Source organism: Canis lupus, chromosome 9 (assembly GCF_048164855.1).
Source record: "Canis lupus baileyi chromosome 9, mCanLup2.hap1, whole genome shotgun sequence".
NCBI lineage: Eukaryota > Metazoa > Chordata > Mammalia > Carnivora > Canidae > Canis > Canis lupus.
The window spans coordinates 3306027-3319746 of NC_132846.1; the positions used below are offsets into that span (position 1 = coordinate 3306027).

A 13720-nucleotide genomic window follows, 5' to 3' on the forward strand; every position below is an offset into this window, starting at 1 on the left:
CCCACCCCCATCCCCACCTGCCCAGGGTGCTGCGGTTTCATTAGGGACCCGCATGCAAGGAGCAGTGAGAGGCAGAGGAAGGACTAACATGTGTGGCCGCTGAGGGCCAGGCCCGGCCTGGCCTGTGGGTCTGGGAGGCACCGGCACCCAGAAGCCCCCTTGCCCTGTGCATGAGGACTCAGCCAAGGTCACAGCAGAGCCAGAGGCTCAGGGACGGCGAACACAGGGCCCTGCCAGGGGTCACCACAGCTCTGGCCACAGAGGCTCCTAGGGCAGCAGGGTCAGGACGCCGGCCTGGATGGATGGGCAGGAGCAGGCTCAGGGCTTGAGGCAGCCGCTTGTGCCCTGCCGTTGAGGCTGGAGACGCACACGGGGAGGATAAGGACTTGGGGCAGTGGCAAGGCCGGCCCCAGGCCCGCACAGAGGGGAGACCCAGCCCCCCGGGGGAGGGGGCGGAGCCACAGAGGCTTCCCAGGACTTTCCGTGCTGTCCGCCTAGGCCCCGAGGATCACCGTGCGTCAGTAGGTGGGTGCAGACCCTGGCTCAGCCCCTCTACCTGTGACCCCACCATCAGAGCCATAGTCGGTCTGTCTGTACACGGGCATCCGGGGCGTGTATGTGGCACGGTTGCTGTGAGATCAAAGCCGAGTCAGTCGCATTCCACTCGTGGATCAGGATGCCTCTCAGAAAAGATGACATTTGAATAGTGAAGGAAAAAGTCATGTCTGTAGTTGTGCAGTGGCTTCCCCGGGCTAAGGGAATAGCAGATGCAAAGGCCCTGAGGCAGGAGCAGGCGTGGCCAGGCAGCAGAGGCCAGGGTGGCTGGAGCAGCATGAATGCAGGGAGCAGGCCAGTGATAAGTGAACACAGCTTCTGGGGTGGGGGCTGACAAGCTGCGGGCAGACTCTGGCTTCTGCTGTGCACAACATGGGGGTCCTGGAAAGCCGCACCAGGCCCTGTGAAGCATTGGGATACCAAGTACCGGGCCCCGAAGGCTCGTGAGCCATGTCTGTGCCGTGTGCTTTGTGCGGCAGTACCTCCCTGCCACAGGTGCTGGGCACACCACGCTGGGTGTGCAGCGTGGCCTCGGGCGGTGGGGTGGCACGCCCTGTAGGGCACGGAAGCCTGGGGCGGCATCCCGGCTGCGGGGTCCTTCACGCTCCCCTCTTGCCCCACAGAGGCCATCGTGGAGTCGGCCTTGTATAAGTGTGTGCTGAAGCCCCTGAAGGAGGCCATCAACGCATGCCTGCGGGAGATCCACAGCAAGGACGGCTCGCTGCAGCAGCTCAAGGAGAACCAGCTGGTGGTCCTGGCCACCACCACCACGGACCTGGGCGTGACCACCAGCGTGCCTGAGGCGCCCGTCATGGAGAAGATCCTGCAGAAGTTCACCAGCATGCACAAGGCCTACTCGCCCGAGAAGAAGATCGCCATCCTGCTCAAGACCTGTAAGCTCATCTATGACTCCATGGCCCTCGGCAACCCAGGTAGGCAGCAGCTGGGGAGCTGCGGTGACCCTCACACACTACAGGGCTTCGGGAGTGCACAGGGAAGCCCTTGGGTGTCCAGGGCCTGTTGGGGTGGGAGTCCTGCGCACCGGCGAGGGCTACCTGGGGGTCAGGAGGGTGGCAATTGGCCGCCGCGCTGCAGGAGGCAGGGAGGCCCCATGTACCGCACACGTGTGCTGATCTGATGAGGACAAGATGCTCTGTGGGTGTCCTGGGGCCGCAACCAAGAGCCCCTTGCCGGGCGCCCGGCACATGCGCGTTGCTCGTCTCACAGTCTGGAGGCTGGAAGTCTGAGGCCAAGGAGTTGCGGTGTCACACTCCCCCTGGAACTTGGGGCAGGGATGCATTCCAGGCGTCTCCCAGCTTCTGGTAGCTCCTCAGCTGGCCGCCGTTCTCCCTGCGCACACACACCCGTGTCCAAACTTCCGCATTTTATGAGGACATTAGGGTCATCCCTCCTTCGCTGTGACCTCATCCAAGCTGATGTCATTCACATTCCCAGAAACTGAGGGTTAGGACTTGTGAATTCCGGGGGGGACACCATGCAGCACATGACAGCTGCGTACATCTGTCACGTGTAGGCTTGGCAACAGCCGGTTGGGGTAGGCACATGGGTCGTCGGCCCGGGGTGCAGGTCTGGAGGCTGGCTGGCCAGGGATGGCCTCGCTCAGATGTGGGGCAGTTGCTGGGCAGTTGACCGGCCAGGAATGCGGGCTCCTGGGCCGCACATTTCTGTCTCTGTGGCAGGTGGGCCTGGGCTGGACCGTGGCTGCAGTTGGGTCACCTGGGAGCAAGGCCTGGCAGGGGTCTCAGGCCCGGGGCATGACAGGCATGATGCCACCCCGACCTTGGCACTGACATGCTGGCTCATGGGGCAGCGCAGAGCCAAGGGCCTTGGTGGGAGGAGCTGCAGACGTCGTGTGGGCCCAGATGGAGGGAGCAAAGTCACGGGGGCTGTGTCGTACCGGTTTAACCAGGGCATCCCTCTAGACAGGCAAGAACAGGCTGCACCATGGTTACCCCTTAGTGAGCAGAGGATCAGAGGTTCTGACCCATGATCACCCTGGCGGCTGGATGCCCTTGTTTAGTGAGCAACCTGCGTGAGTTTACCTGGTCACGAGGAGAAGGATGGCAACCTCTGTCACCACACAGACCTGGATTTAAATTCTTGCTCTGTCGCTTACTCTGTGTGACCCTGAATGATCTGCTTAACCCCTTTACATGTCCTTTCCACACGAAGGAAGACATGTCACACAGGGGACACTGGGGAGTGTCATGAGAAGCCGTGCTCAGTCACTTGTGAATATCAGAAGGGATGTATGTAAAATGTCAACCTTGGTGCCCAGGATGCCACAGGCTCCAGCCATGGCTGCTGTCTTAGGACAGGGCTCTCTCCATCTGGCCGTGGGCCAGCAAGGGTGGTGCAGGGTCCCCTCGCCCAGGAGAGCGCCCACACAGCCAGGTCCCAGCCCTGTCCGAGGTTGGAGTCACTCATCTGAGGTAAACTAACCTGGGTCCAACTGCGGTCCGAGGATGCACATTGTTCCCTGAAATCAGGTGCTGCGCTCAGAACTTCCAGCTGCTGCATAGCCTGACGTGGATCAGACAGTGAGGTGCACGTCCTGGTGTCATGGGGTGGGCGTCAGGCCGTGGACCCGCCGTCTTATGCACGTGGGACCCCAGAGGGCAGTGAAGCTTGTGAACTAGCAACCAAGGTGTTTCAATGTGTAGATTTTCCCCTAAAAGTCCCCAGGGCGGTAAGAGGAGGGGCTCAAGCAGCCTGTAGAAGGCCAGCATGCCCAGTCCCAGAGGTGGCACGTCTCATCACAGCAGCGTGACGCTCAGGGCTGAGACCCCATTGTGGCAGGTGGCAAAGGGCTGGCCAGGACCTCTTGGAAGTCCTCAGAGCAAGGCAGCCCAGATGGACAGAACGGAAGAGGGGGCCGGGGGCATCTGCAGGGTGCAGAGAGGGAGCGGCAGTGCAGCTGGATGGCCCCAGAGTGGACACAGAGCCTCCCAGGGAGAATGGACAGGCTGGCCTGGGACCTCAGAGGGACATGGAAGAGACAGGTGCAGGCCTCCTTCCCAGCCTGACTGTATTCCGGGTTCTGAGGTGCTTGGAGCCTCAGTTTCCCCCTGGGGTAAGCAGGCACAGCCATACCCCTCACGGGGCTGCGGTGACAGTGGATGCAGTCTGCAAATCTGCATCTAGCCCAGAGGCTGGTGCTTAATCAGCACAGTCACCGTCCCTATCAGAACCTCCAATTCGGAGAATCTTTTCCTCTTAGGCAGTGCCAAGTCTTGGGGTAAAATCAGGTCAAAGGGCTCTGTGGGCCCTGAGACATTATCAGAGACATGGTTTGGGGCCTGAAGAGGGCATTCTCGGTGAGCCCTAGTTGGCTCAGGAAGCCTTGGGCTTCCTGCAATTACATTTTTTTTTTTTAAGATTTATTTATCTCCTTGAGAGAAAGTGCATGCCTGTGAGTCCGGCAGGGGCGGGGACGGGGAGACAGCCATCAGGGTGACTCTGCACTGAGTGTGGAGCCCACGCGGGCTCGGCCGCACCCTGAGGCCATGCCCGGAGCCGGACCCACGAGGCGGACGGTTAACCCACTGAGCCCCCCGGGCGCCCCCACGGTGCTTTTAAACATCATGTCTGAGAGGTGGCTTCAGCTGCCAGGATGCTTGGGACGGGAGCTGACTTACTGGAAACCTCCACCTCCGGGAGAGCAGGGAGCGGGGAGGGAGTGGCTGGTCTTGAGGGAGCGGATGAGCCCACACAAAGCCCAGGAAGGGACCGAGGCTCACGGGGCAGCAGAGGCCCAGGGCCTCACGGAGGACGGCAGGACTCTGCTGGTTCACACGCAGCAGCGGCCACGGGCAAGGAAACGGCCAGGCATTCGGGCCAGGCCAGGGCTCGGTGCAAGGGCCCCCCACCACGCCCCCCGCCGGAGCGAATGCGTGTTCCCCTCCCATGGCGAAGGACCCCAGCGCTTCCAAGCCACCCCCCTTCCTGCCCAGCCTCCGCTCCTTCTTCTGGGGGTCAGAGGCTCCCGCCAAGGGGAGCAGGGCTGTGGGCCGTGGGAACCTGAGCTTCGGAGGTGCGCGCCACTGTCGTGACTCACGGGTCCTCCGCAGAAGCGTAGGGTGCGGGTGGTCGGGCTGCCGTGCAGGACGCGGGAGGGCTCAGGCTGGAGGCAGACATGCCGCCTGGCCTGGGCCCTGAGGGGTCTCACCTCCCAAATCTGGTCCTCTCGCTTCCAACGTGGGCCTGCGAGCGCATCGGGATCCAGACCGCGTAGGGCATCAGGTGCAGCCAAGAGTACGTGTGTGTCCGACACGTGTGAGGTGCAGGAAGGGCTGCCTTGCCGCCACTCAGCAGCTTCCATGCCGGGTCCCCGGAGGTACCCCGAGGCCGCCCAAGGGGCATGGTGCCGGTGGGGCCACAGCCCGGCTCGTCCCCATCCTCCTCGTGGAGTTCCACGTGGGATCTTATTTGAAATGACCAGTTCTGCTGCTAGATATTCTAGCTTTTAATTGATTGATAATTAATTAATAGAAAGGGGTGGGGGAAGAGCCAAGACAGGGAAAGAGAGAGAATCTAAAACAGGCTCCACACCCAGCTCAGGGCTCGATCTCACAACCCCAAAATCACAGCCTGAGCCAGAACCAAGAGTCGGATGCTCAACCGACTGAGCCTCCCGGGTGCCCCATAAATATTTTAGCTTTTAAACCTTCCAGGGCACCTGGGTGGCTCAGCAGGTGAGCGTCTGCCTTCAGCTCAGGTCGTGACCCCAGGGTCCTGGGATCGAGTCCCACATCAGGCTCCCTGCATGGAGCCTGCTTCTCCCTCTGCCAATGCCTCTGCCTCTCTCTGTGTGTCTCTCATGAATAAATAAATAAAATCTTTTATTTTTTAAGATTATTTATTTATTTATGTATTTATTCATGATAGACATAGAGAGAGAGAGAGGCAGAGACACAGGCAGAGGGAGAAGCAGGCTCCATGCCAGGAGCCCGAAGCGGGACTCAATCCTGGGACTCCAGGATCGCGCCCTGGGCAGGTGCCAAACCGCTGAGCCACCCAGGGATCCCCTAAATAAATAAAATATTTTTAAAAATAAAAATAAACCTTCCATTTGTAAATGACTTCAACTTCACAGACATTAGGAATGGAAACACCACCTTAGAATGGGGACGTCACCTGCCCTCTGTGGGTTGTCAGTACCTTATTTCATTGGCTTTATCACCGACACACTCTTTGGTGCACACATGATGTCTTTCCTGGGCCGTCTGAGCATGAGTGGCCTATGTCTAGGCCCTTTACCCCTAAATGCTGTTCTCAGAGTCGAGCTATTCTCTCTCATGCCCATGGTGACGTCATCGGCTCTGTAAATTCACGTCCATGCGACAATTTACCAGAGGCACCGTGTACCTGGGGGTCGCTGAAGTGCACCAGGCCCTTCCCGGCCTTTCCTCCTCCCGTTGGGGAAACAGGTGAGGGGCAGGTGTGGCCACTAGCTGTGGGGTGTCCTTTAGCTGGGGACACTGAGGTCTTGTAGGAATACAGATTTCCCACCCCACCCCCCACCTTTGGTTCTTTCTATTGAAAGTTCCTCATTTTGTGTTTGTCAGATGTTTCCTGGTGATTAGATTGAGGTTATGAGTTTTCAGCTCCATCCTGACTGACTGTCCAACTCCCTCTGGCTTCGGTCTGGGGGATCTCAGGACCAGGCCCTGTACCCCAGGCATTCCACTCACCCCTCCCTTTGGCCAGAGGCTTCCCAAAACTTGCTGCGCAGAATGTGGTCTGCGGACCAGCCACCCTGCATGGAAGCCCAGAGCTGCCAGCCACCCAGGGAGGGCCCTGCCTGCCGCAGCACTGACCACCCCCCAAAACAGCCGGCGGGCCTCCCTTTGCACTGCAGCCCCACCCTCAGGAGCCCTGTGACCTGTGTGCCTCCAGGCACCACATGATGCCACAGAAGTAGCCTGCGGGGTCCCCAAGGCCTGGCTGCTGGCCAAGCCTGCAAGGGCCATAAGAAGATGCCTCAGCACAAGGCGCGGGCCCAAGTCAACTGGCTGGACCATCCTTCCGAGAGGGGTGGTTGCTCCTTGTGCCCAGGATACAGAAGGGCCAGGATTCGGAGCCAGAATCTTACTGCAAAGCCTGTGCGTTTACAACCGTGCCCAGCAGCCAGCCCAAGACAGACCTCAGGGCGCTCGAGTGCTGCCCCCCCACAGCAGCAAGGCTAGGGCCGGGTTGGGCAGAGCGGGGGTTTGCCGAGGCCGATGGCTTTTGGTAAGCATGGCCCCCCGTCCCACAAGTGGCCGCCGTCGTGGGTTGCCCATGGGCTTCCCGAGGCCTAGTGAGGGCAGCGAGAACTTCTAGAACTGTTTCTCCTGTCGCTTTCACAAGCCAGTTACTTTCACCTTCCCCAAGTCTAAGAACAGACCTTCAGGGCTGGCCCTGCTGTGGGGGACAAACAGAGGCAAGGCCAGGCCCCGCCCTACACTGCAGGAGGAAGGAAGGACAAGTGTGGTACCTGTACACACGAGGTCCTTTCTCAAGAACCTTCTTTCAATACAGAGCAGGCAATGGGAGGGAGCAGTGAGGGCCCGGAGGCCCCACAGACAGCGATCAGACAGGAGGCCCTGGAGCCCCTTGGGGAGCCCTCACCATTGTCTCCTGGCAGCCAGCACAGAGCCAGTGGGGAGTCTGCAGCTGCTGCAGGTGGGGCCTGAGGGTGGAAGCCAGAGCCTGAGGAGCCTGAGACAGGGACCAGGGCATGAGAACTGACAGGAAAGTCAGCCTGTTGGTTTTTTTTTTAATCTCTGTTAAAAAAAATATCTGATTTCTGATGACAGAAGTCAGTATTGTGTGTGGTTTATTTTTTAAAGATTTTATTTATTTATTCATGAGAGACAGAGAGAGTCAGAGACACAGGCAAAGGGAGAAGCAGGCTCCATGCAGGGAGCTCCATATGGGGCTCGATCCCGGGACTCCAGGATCACACCCTGAGCCGAAGACAGATGCTCAACCGCTGAGCCACCTTGGGATAACTGGAAGTCAATAATGTTTATTGTTGAAAAAGGCAATTAGTGTTTTGGTGGGTTTGTTTCTGGCCTTTTTAGAAGAGCCATAGATGGGTAGGTAAGTCGACAATTAGTTGAGGAAAAAGGCTTGCTGGTCTGACAGGTAAACCCTGCAGTGTCATCCAGAGAGAGCTGATTTCTCACTCTAGCCCAGGTGAATGGAGGAGGGCAAGGCTGGGCGTCGGCTGTGCTCCATGTGGTCATCCAGGGATCTAGGTGGAGGGAGGTTTCATGAACTCTCCTGGGCAGAGAGAGGGAGACACAGACAGAGAGAACGTAAGGGTCAGGCTGGAAGCAAAACATAACCTTGATTTTTTTTTTAAGATTTATTTATTTATTTGAGAGAGAGAGCACGCACAGGTGGGGGGGACAGACAGAGGGGGAGGGAATCCCAAGCAGACTCCCTGCTGAGCATGGAGCCCAACATGAGGCTGGATCTCACAACCTTGAGACCATGACCAGAGCCAACAGCAAGAGTCAGACGTTTAACTGACAGAGCCCCCCAGGCGCCCTGATATCCTTGCTTCCAAACCCCCCACCAGGAGGGGGTTCAGGCCCCCTGGGATGGTGTGCTCTGAGCAGGAGGAGCCACACGGCCATCCTGGGCTGTGTCACAGCATGTCTGATGTCACTCACATGTGAGAGCCCAGCAGACTCCATGTTCATCTCTTTCTGTCCAGTCACTGAACCCTCCCCACGCCTCCCTGGGGGGCGCTACTGTTGCCCCCATTTTATAGTTGAGCATGCTGGGGCACTGTGAGCCGGGGCGGCCACGTCAGGGTCACACCCGAGCCAGCAAGTGCTTAGAGCTGGGACTGGAATCTGGGGCCCCGTGCTGATCCACGGCCTCCCTGGGGTGTCCGGGGGCAGAGGCCACCTCAGGGAAGGCAGGCCTGAGTCACAGGCGGCCTCGCCCTCCTCCAGCCGGGCTGGACTCTGGGCTGCAGGCTCCGAACCCGCAGCCGTGTGGCTGTGCCGGCTGGTGGGCTGGGCTCCCCAAAGAGGAACCTGCTGTGCCGGAGTGATTACAGGGATGGGTGTTGCTCAAAGCAGAAGTGACGTGCAGGCAGCATCTGCAGAGAAGCCCGCAGGGTGGTGAGGGGGCCCGTGGGCGGAGCGCTGGCTGCTCACCTCAAGCCAGGAGGCCTCCAGCCGCCCACCGTCCCTGCTGCTGCCCTGCTGCTGCCCCGACTCCGGCTCTGACCCCGGACTTTCACAGCCGCTGCAGAGCGCTCTCGGGGCGCCTGGGGCATGGCGGAGGGGGGGTGCCATGGGGGGCAGCGGGGAAGCCAGGCCACCGGGCCACCCCCGCCCCCGCCGTCAGAGGCATCCACTAGAAAATGACGTTGAAAACCCCCTCAGACACTCCCTACTTCCTGCTGGCCTGTGCTTTTATCAAATGCGTCCGTTCAACAGTCCCCACTGACCTCTCTTGATGACATGCCTGTTACCAGGAAAACCCCGTCCTTTCTTATGAGGGTCACAAATTCAAGCGGGAAACGGAGCAGGAGACAAGGGACGGTCATGCTGTGTGGCAAACCACATGCACGCATTCCCTTGGCAGATACATTTATTGAACACAGACTGTGTCCCGGGCACTAGGCCAGCACCGCCCACGAACGGTGCCCCCAATGGGCCTCTGCCCTCACCAAGCTTTCATTCCAGGGAGGAGAGGCGGGTAATAAATCAGGAGGCAGAAGGACGAACCGTGTCCTCAGGTGCCCAAACCCGCCAGCAGACTGGCTGAGGCCGACGGGGTGAAGGGCTGGGAGGCCTTGGGAGCTTGCTGTCTGCGTTAGGAGGCCGGGGAGGCGTCCCTGGGTCAGTGGAAAGCATCTGTGTTTCCACTCCACAGAGACAGGGTGGGGGAAACCCATCATCAGGGCATCCGCCCGGCTGGCAGAGGTGGGTCCTCGAGTCACACTTCCTGGAGAAAGGGAGTGGCTTTTGGTGGGCAGCATGGTGGAGGGCAAGAGCCAAAGCCTGTCAGGTCGGGAGCCTTGTCTGCCCCAGGACTGTTGCATCAGCCGCTGCATTCAGCAAGAACCCCGTGAATGGATTGGGAGGGGCGGTTATAGCTAGAGCCTTCACCTGGATTGGGGTCTGCAGACGAAGGCCTGGGGTCAGCTCTGGCCTCCAACTTGAGTTTGTAAATAAACCCATGGGAACAGTCCCACCCACTCTTGGAGGCATCTGCTTTCACGGCAACCCCCCAGCAGAGTACTTGGGCCTCAGGGAACAATTACCACCTCGCCCTTTATAGGAACCTTGGCCAGCTCCCCTCTTCCTAATGACAAAGCCTAATGTTTCAGCCAGCCGCTGGCGATGCCCACTGCACCCCACAGTGACCGCCTGAGGCAGGCTCACCACTCTTCCCAGTTTTCAGGCAAGCACACTGGGGCTGGGAGCGCATGGCCCCAGGCCACGGAGCTGGAAGAGTAGGGAGCTTCCTAGTGCTGGCTCCTTGCTGCAGCGTGACCCCAGTGAACAGGCTCAGCCCCTTTTACCAGAACTCTCCTCCCAGACCTGCTGGCTGGTGAAACAGGCATGGGGCACCAGCTCTTGGGAGTGAGTTTGCCCCAGACCCCCCGACCTCCAGGTGGAAAACAGACGGGACTTAGGCCAACAGGAAGCCAGGATGCTCAGGATCCAGGGGGCTTTCCCCTACAGCCTGGGGGCCGCGGTCCCCACTGCCCACAAGCCATGTCCTGAGCCAGGAGGGCCTTCCTGGACCGTCCGCAGCATCCCCAACACGCCGCACACAAGGCTCAGCTCCTGCCGTGGCTCCCGGGCCCTGGGAGGGAGAATGCCGCCCCAGCTCCCCCTGCCGTGTTGGGGAGGACGCAGTGCAGCTCCCCCTGCCATGTCAGGGAGGACCCAGTGCCCCCAAGTAATGCTTGAAGCTTCTGTTTGCCCCCACCTCTTGGGTCAGAGCGCCTATGCGGGCATCTCCCACCTCATCAGGGACAGGAGCCTGGGTGCCCATCACAGCTCCACTGCTGTGCCTCGAGCTGCGGGGCTTTGAGTGAACTTCTCTGGACCTTGGTTTGCTTGCAGCGAGCTGGGCTTTGGTGGTTCCGGGGCCACTGGTGTGCTGAGTCAGGAGGACCAATCATGCTGCTCCTCTTTGCCCTGTGTTCACATGGGAGCTTGACATGAGCCCCCGTGGAAACACTGACACACAGACATGGGCCAACCTGCAAATCAGGGCTTGTGTTCTTTTCGGGAGAGCCAATTGTTGGGCATTCCCAGCACACTGCTGTCTTAAGACCCGCAGCGGATCCTAATCTCCTTGACCGCGGCCCCAGCCTTGACGGGACAGCATGGGAGCCAGTGGGGACAGTGTGTGGCTCCGTTTAGCCCACGGTCTGCGTATGACACCCCAGGCCCTGTGCTGGGGCCTAGAGAGGCTCGGAGAGGCTAAGAGGCTTGGCCTAGCTCACCTGTCAGCTCACAGCCCAAGGGAAAGGCCGGCTCTGCAATAGTCCCGGTGTCTGGAAGCTGGAGCAGGTAAGGGAAAGCAGAGGGGTGGTGGTGGAGATGTGCAGAGGGAACTGGGTGAGCAGGCACAAGGAATGAAAGTACCCTTGGGGTGCCAGGGATGGCTTGCGATTCAGCACCGACCAATGTATGTGGGAAGGTGACAAAGGCTGAGTGTCATCCTGAGCAGAAGTTGGCAAGTAGAGTGTAGAGTAAGCACCAGGAGCTGGACAGCCCAGAGGGCTTCCTTAAGGAGGTGGGACTGGAAGAAATGTGTGGGAAATATCAGAAAGGGAGACAGAACATAAAGACTCCTGACTCTGGGAAACGAACTAGGGATGATGGAAGGGGAGGAGGGCGGGGGGGTGGGGGTGAGTGGGTGACGGGCACTGAGGGGGACACTTGACGGGATGAGCACTGGGTGTTATTCTGTATGTTGGTAAATTGAACACCAATAAAAAATTATTTTATTAAAAAAAAAAGGAGGTGGGACTGGGGAGGGAATGTTGAAGCAGCAGGGGCAGGGGATTGCAGGTAAGGAACGGTTCGACCCCATTCGTGGCCAACCACATCGTAGCCATGTGACCTGAGCCAAAGGGCTACCCGCTCCTCGTCTCGTGAGGGGAGTCTAACCTGCCTCACAGAGCTGCCTGAGGAATTAATGAATGGAGAGCACCCCACGAGCACTGGTGCCAGGTGGGATGCCAGGTGGGATGCCGGGTGGGACGCAGAAGGAAGGCTCAGGCCTGCGGTGTGTGAGGAGAAGCGCACCAGCTGGGTGACTGTGGTAGGAGCCTGGGGCTGGGATGCAGGTGACCCGTGCTCAGTCCATCAGCTGGACAGCGTGGCCGGAAGGCAGTCGAGTCCATCGTGTTGGACACATGTTTATGGGCCTGACATGGAAGGCCTTGAACTCAGGCCAACAGGTCTGCACTTGATTCTCCCAGCTGTAGGGACCCTGATGGTTCTTGAGAAGAAAAGTGACCATAGGCTCAGGGGACAAGTCAGGGGACGGTGGGTCCAAGGACAGAGATCCTGCTGGGAGGGCAGGCTTGGGGGAGCAGGGCTGGAAAAAGCAAAGGGTGAGTGAGTGCAGGAAGCAGCCAGAGGAGGATTCACTGGGGCTCTGGCCACAGGCAGCCGAGGGCCCGAGGGGAAGGGGATCCTCCCAGGCCGGGAGCAGGGGGCTCCTTGACAGAAATGGGAAGGTCCCCAGCAAGGGCTGGTGTCCAGGAAATGCTGAAACACTGGGCTGGGGGCTGGTGCAGGGGGACTCATGGGGTCTGTGTAGGGGTCGCCTGGGGCTGGGAACCTGGCTGGGAGCTTGGTGTCCTGCTCAGCTTTGCTATGCCCCACGCTGTGACCTGGGGACGCAAGGAAGGGGTGCTCATGGGTGGTCCGAGGTGCAACCCAAGGAGAGGGGCCCCAGAGCCCATCCTGAGCGTTGGCCGTGGCTCCCAGGAAGTACACAAGGGGAAGAGCAAGCAATAACTTTGCTTCCCCACAGGGCTCAGGGCCACAGTCCAGGGGCCTCCGAGCCCCAACCAGAACCGGGGCCAGACCATCCTTCTTGCTGAAAGTTGCTGTCCCCTCAAGCCGGGCTTCTTGTGCTTAGAACTGCAGACATGGGGGCTGCAGAAACTGGTACGATGAGAGGCTGTCCTGGCATTGTGGGACCCTCAGCAGCAGCCCTGGCCTTGGTGCCAGTTGCACCTCATGGGCTGTAGTGTGGCAAGCGAAAAGCGACTCCAGATGACCCCTGAAGGGCAGCGTCACCCTGGCAGGGAGACACTGCCCAACAGCACGTCAGCCTTTGTCCCATTGTGTTCCTTGGTGAATCATGAACAGAATACCAGGGACAGATTGGTGATCCAAGGGGCCCAGGGACCATCATGAGCTCCGGGCCAGCGTGAGATTGAGGTTCCCGCAGGCACAGGATGTGTCACCTCAGTTCCTGGCTCATAGCACAGAGGCACAGGACTTTCCTGGGCGCCAGGATTCTCATAACTAAATGGTCCACATGAGAAACATCTTGCAGCACAACCCCCTCTACCCCCCTGCCCTGGGAACCCTGTAGTCGTGGCTCAGGTTTAATAATGGTTCAGGGGAAAGCTTGCTCTCTCCAAAACAAACTCGTCTTGTGCAGGGAGGGGACCGGGACCCGAAACAAATAACCAGAGAGCCTCAGAACGCAGAGTGGGAATGGGAGGAATGGAGGTTTCTGAGCAGGCATTTTCCATGGGATCATGGGGGGCAGCCTGCGTAAATCTGTGTGTAGGGTTCTCACCAAAATCCCATAGCATGTCCTGTGACCAGTGTCGCATCATGCATGACCAGAAATACAGGCTCAGAGAGGTGAAGCGACAAGTCCGAGGTCACACAGCGGGCACGAAGTATGCGGAGGCTGGCTCTCTGGGTCCAACCTGCTTCCTGGTGCTGTGCGTTACCGGCTCCTGCAACCTGCGTATCTCACAGGCAGGAAAACTGAGGCAACTTGAGAAAACAGAACAGAGACGTTAGTCATAGCTTATGTTTCCGTAGCAGTTTTTGCAAGTCCTGAACTCTTGTATTTTCTCATCTTGTTGTCTTGAAAACCCCAAGAGGCCATGAGGGTTGGTGTTCGCTGGCCCCCATTT

At 59.2% G+C, this 13720-nt stretch overlaps 1 protein-coding gene and 1 long non-coding RNA gene across 4 annotated transcripts in view; one reads left to right on the forward strand and one right to left on the reverse strand.

Moving 5' to 3' along the window:
* Window positions 1-13720, forward strand: part of RIN3 (Ras and Rab interactor 3) — a 104219-nt gene that overhangs the window by 78132 nt on the left and 12367 nt on the right. For both annotated transcript variants that reach the window (XM_072837826.1, XM_072837827.1), the window contains one exon: window positions 1179-1487. In XM_072837826.1, coding sequence (XP_072693927.1) covers window positions 1179-1487 — 309 coding nt within the window. The remainder of the gene's footprint in view (window positions 1-1178; window positions 1488-13720) is intronic.
* Window positions 7395-13640, reverse strand: LOC140639627 (uncharacterized). Of its 2 annotated transcripts, none has more exons than XR_012036281.1 (2): window positions 13372-13640; window positions 7395-7845 (listed from the first exon to the last, which is right to left on the reverse strand). It is a non-coding gene; the product is annotated as an uncharacterized lncRNA (long non-coding RNA). The 2 variants fall into 2 exon arrangements; XR_012036280.1 differs by lacking the exon at window positions 13372-13640 and adding an exon at window positions 10525-10827.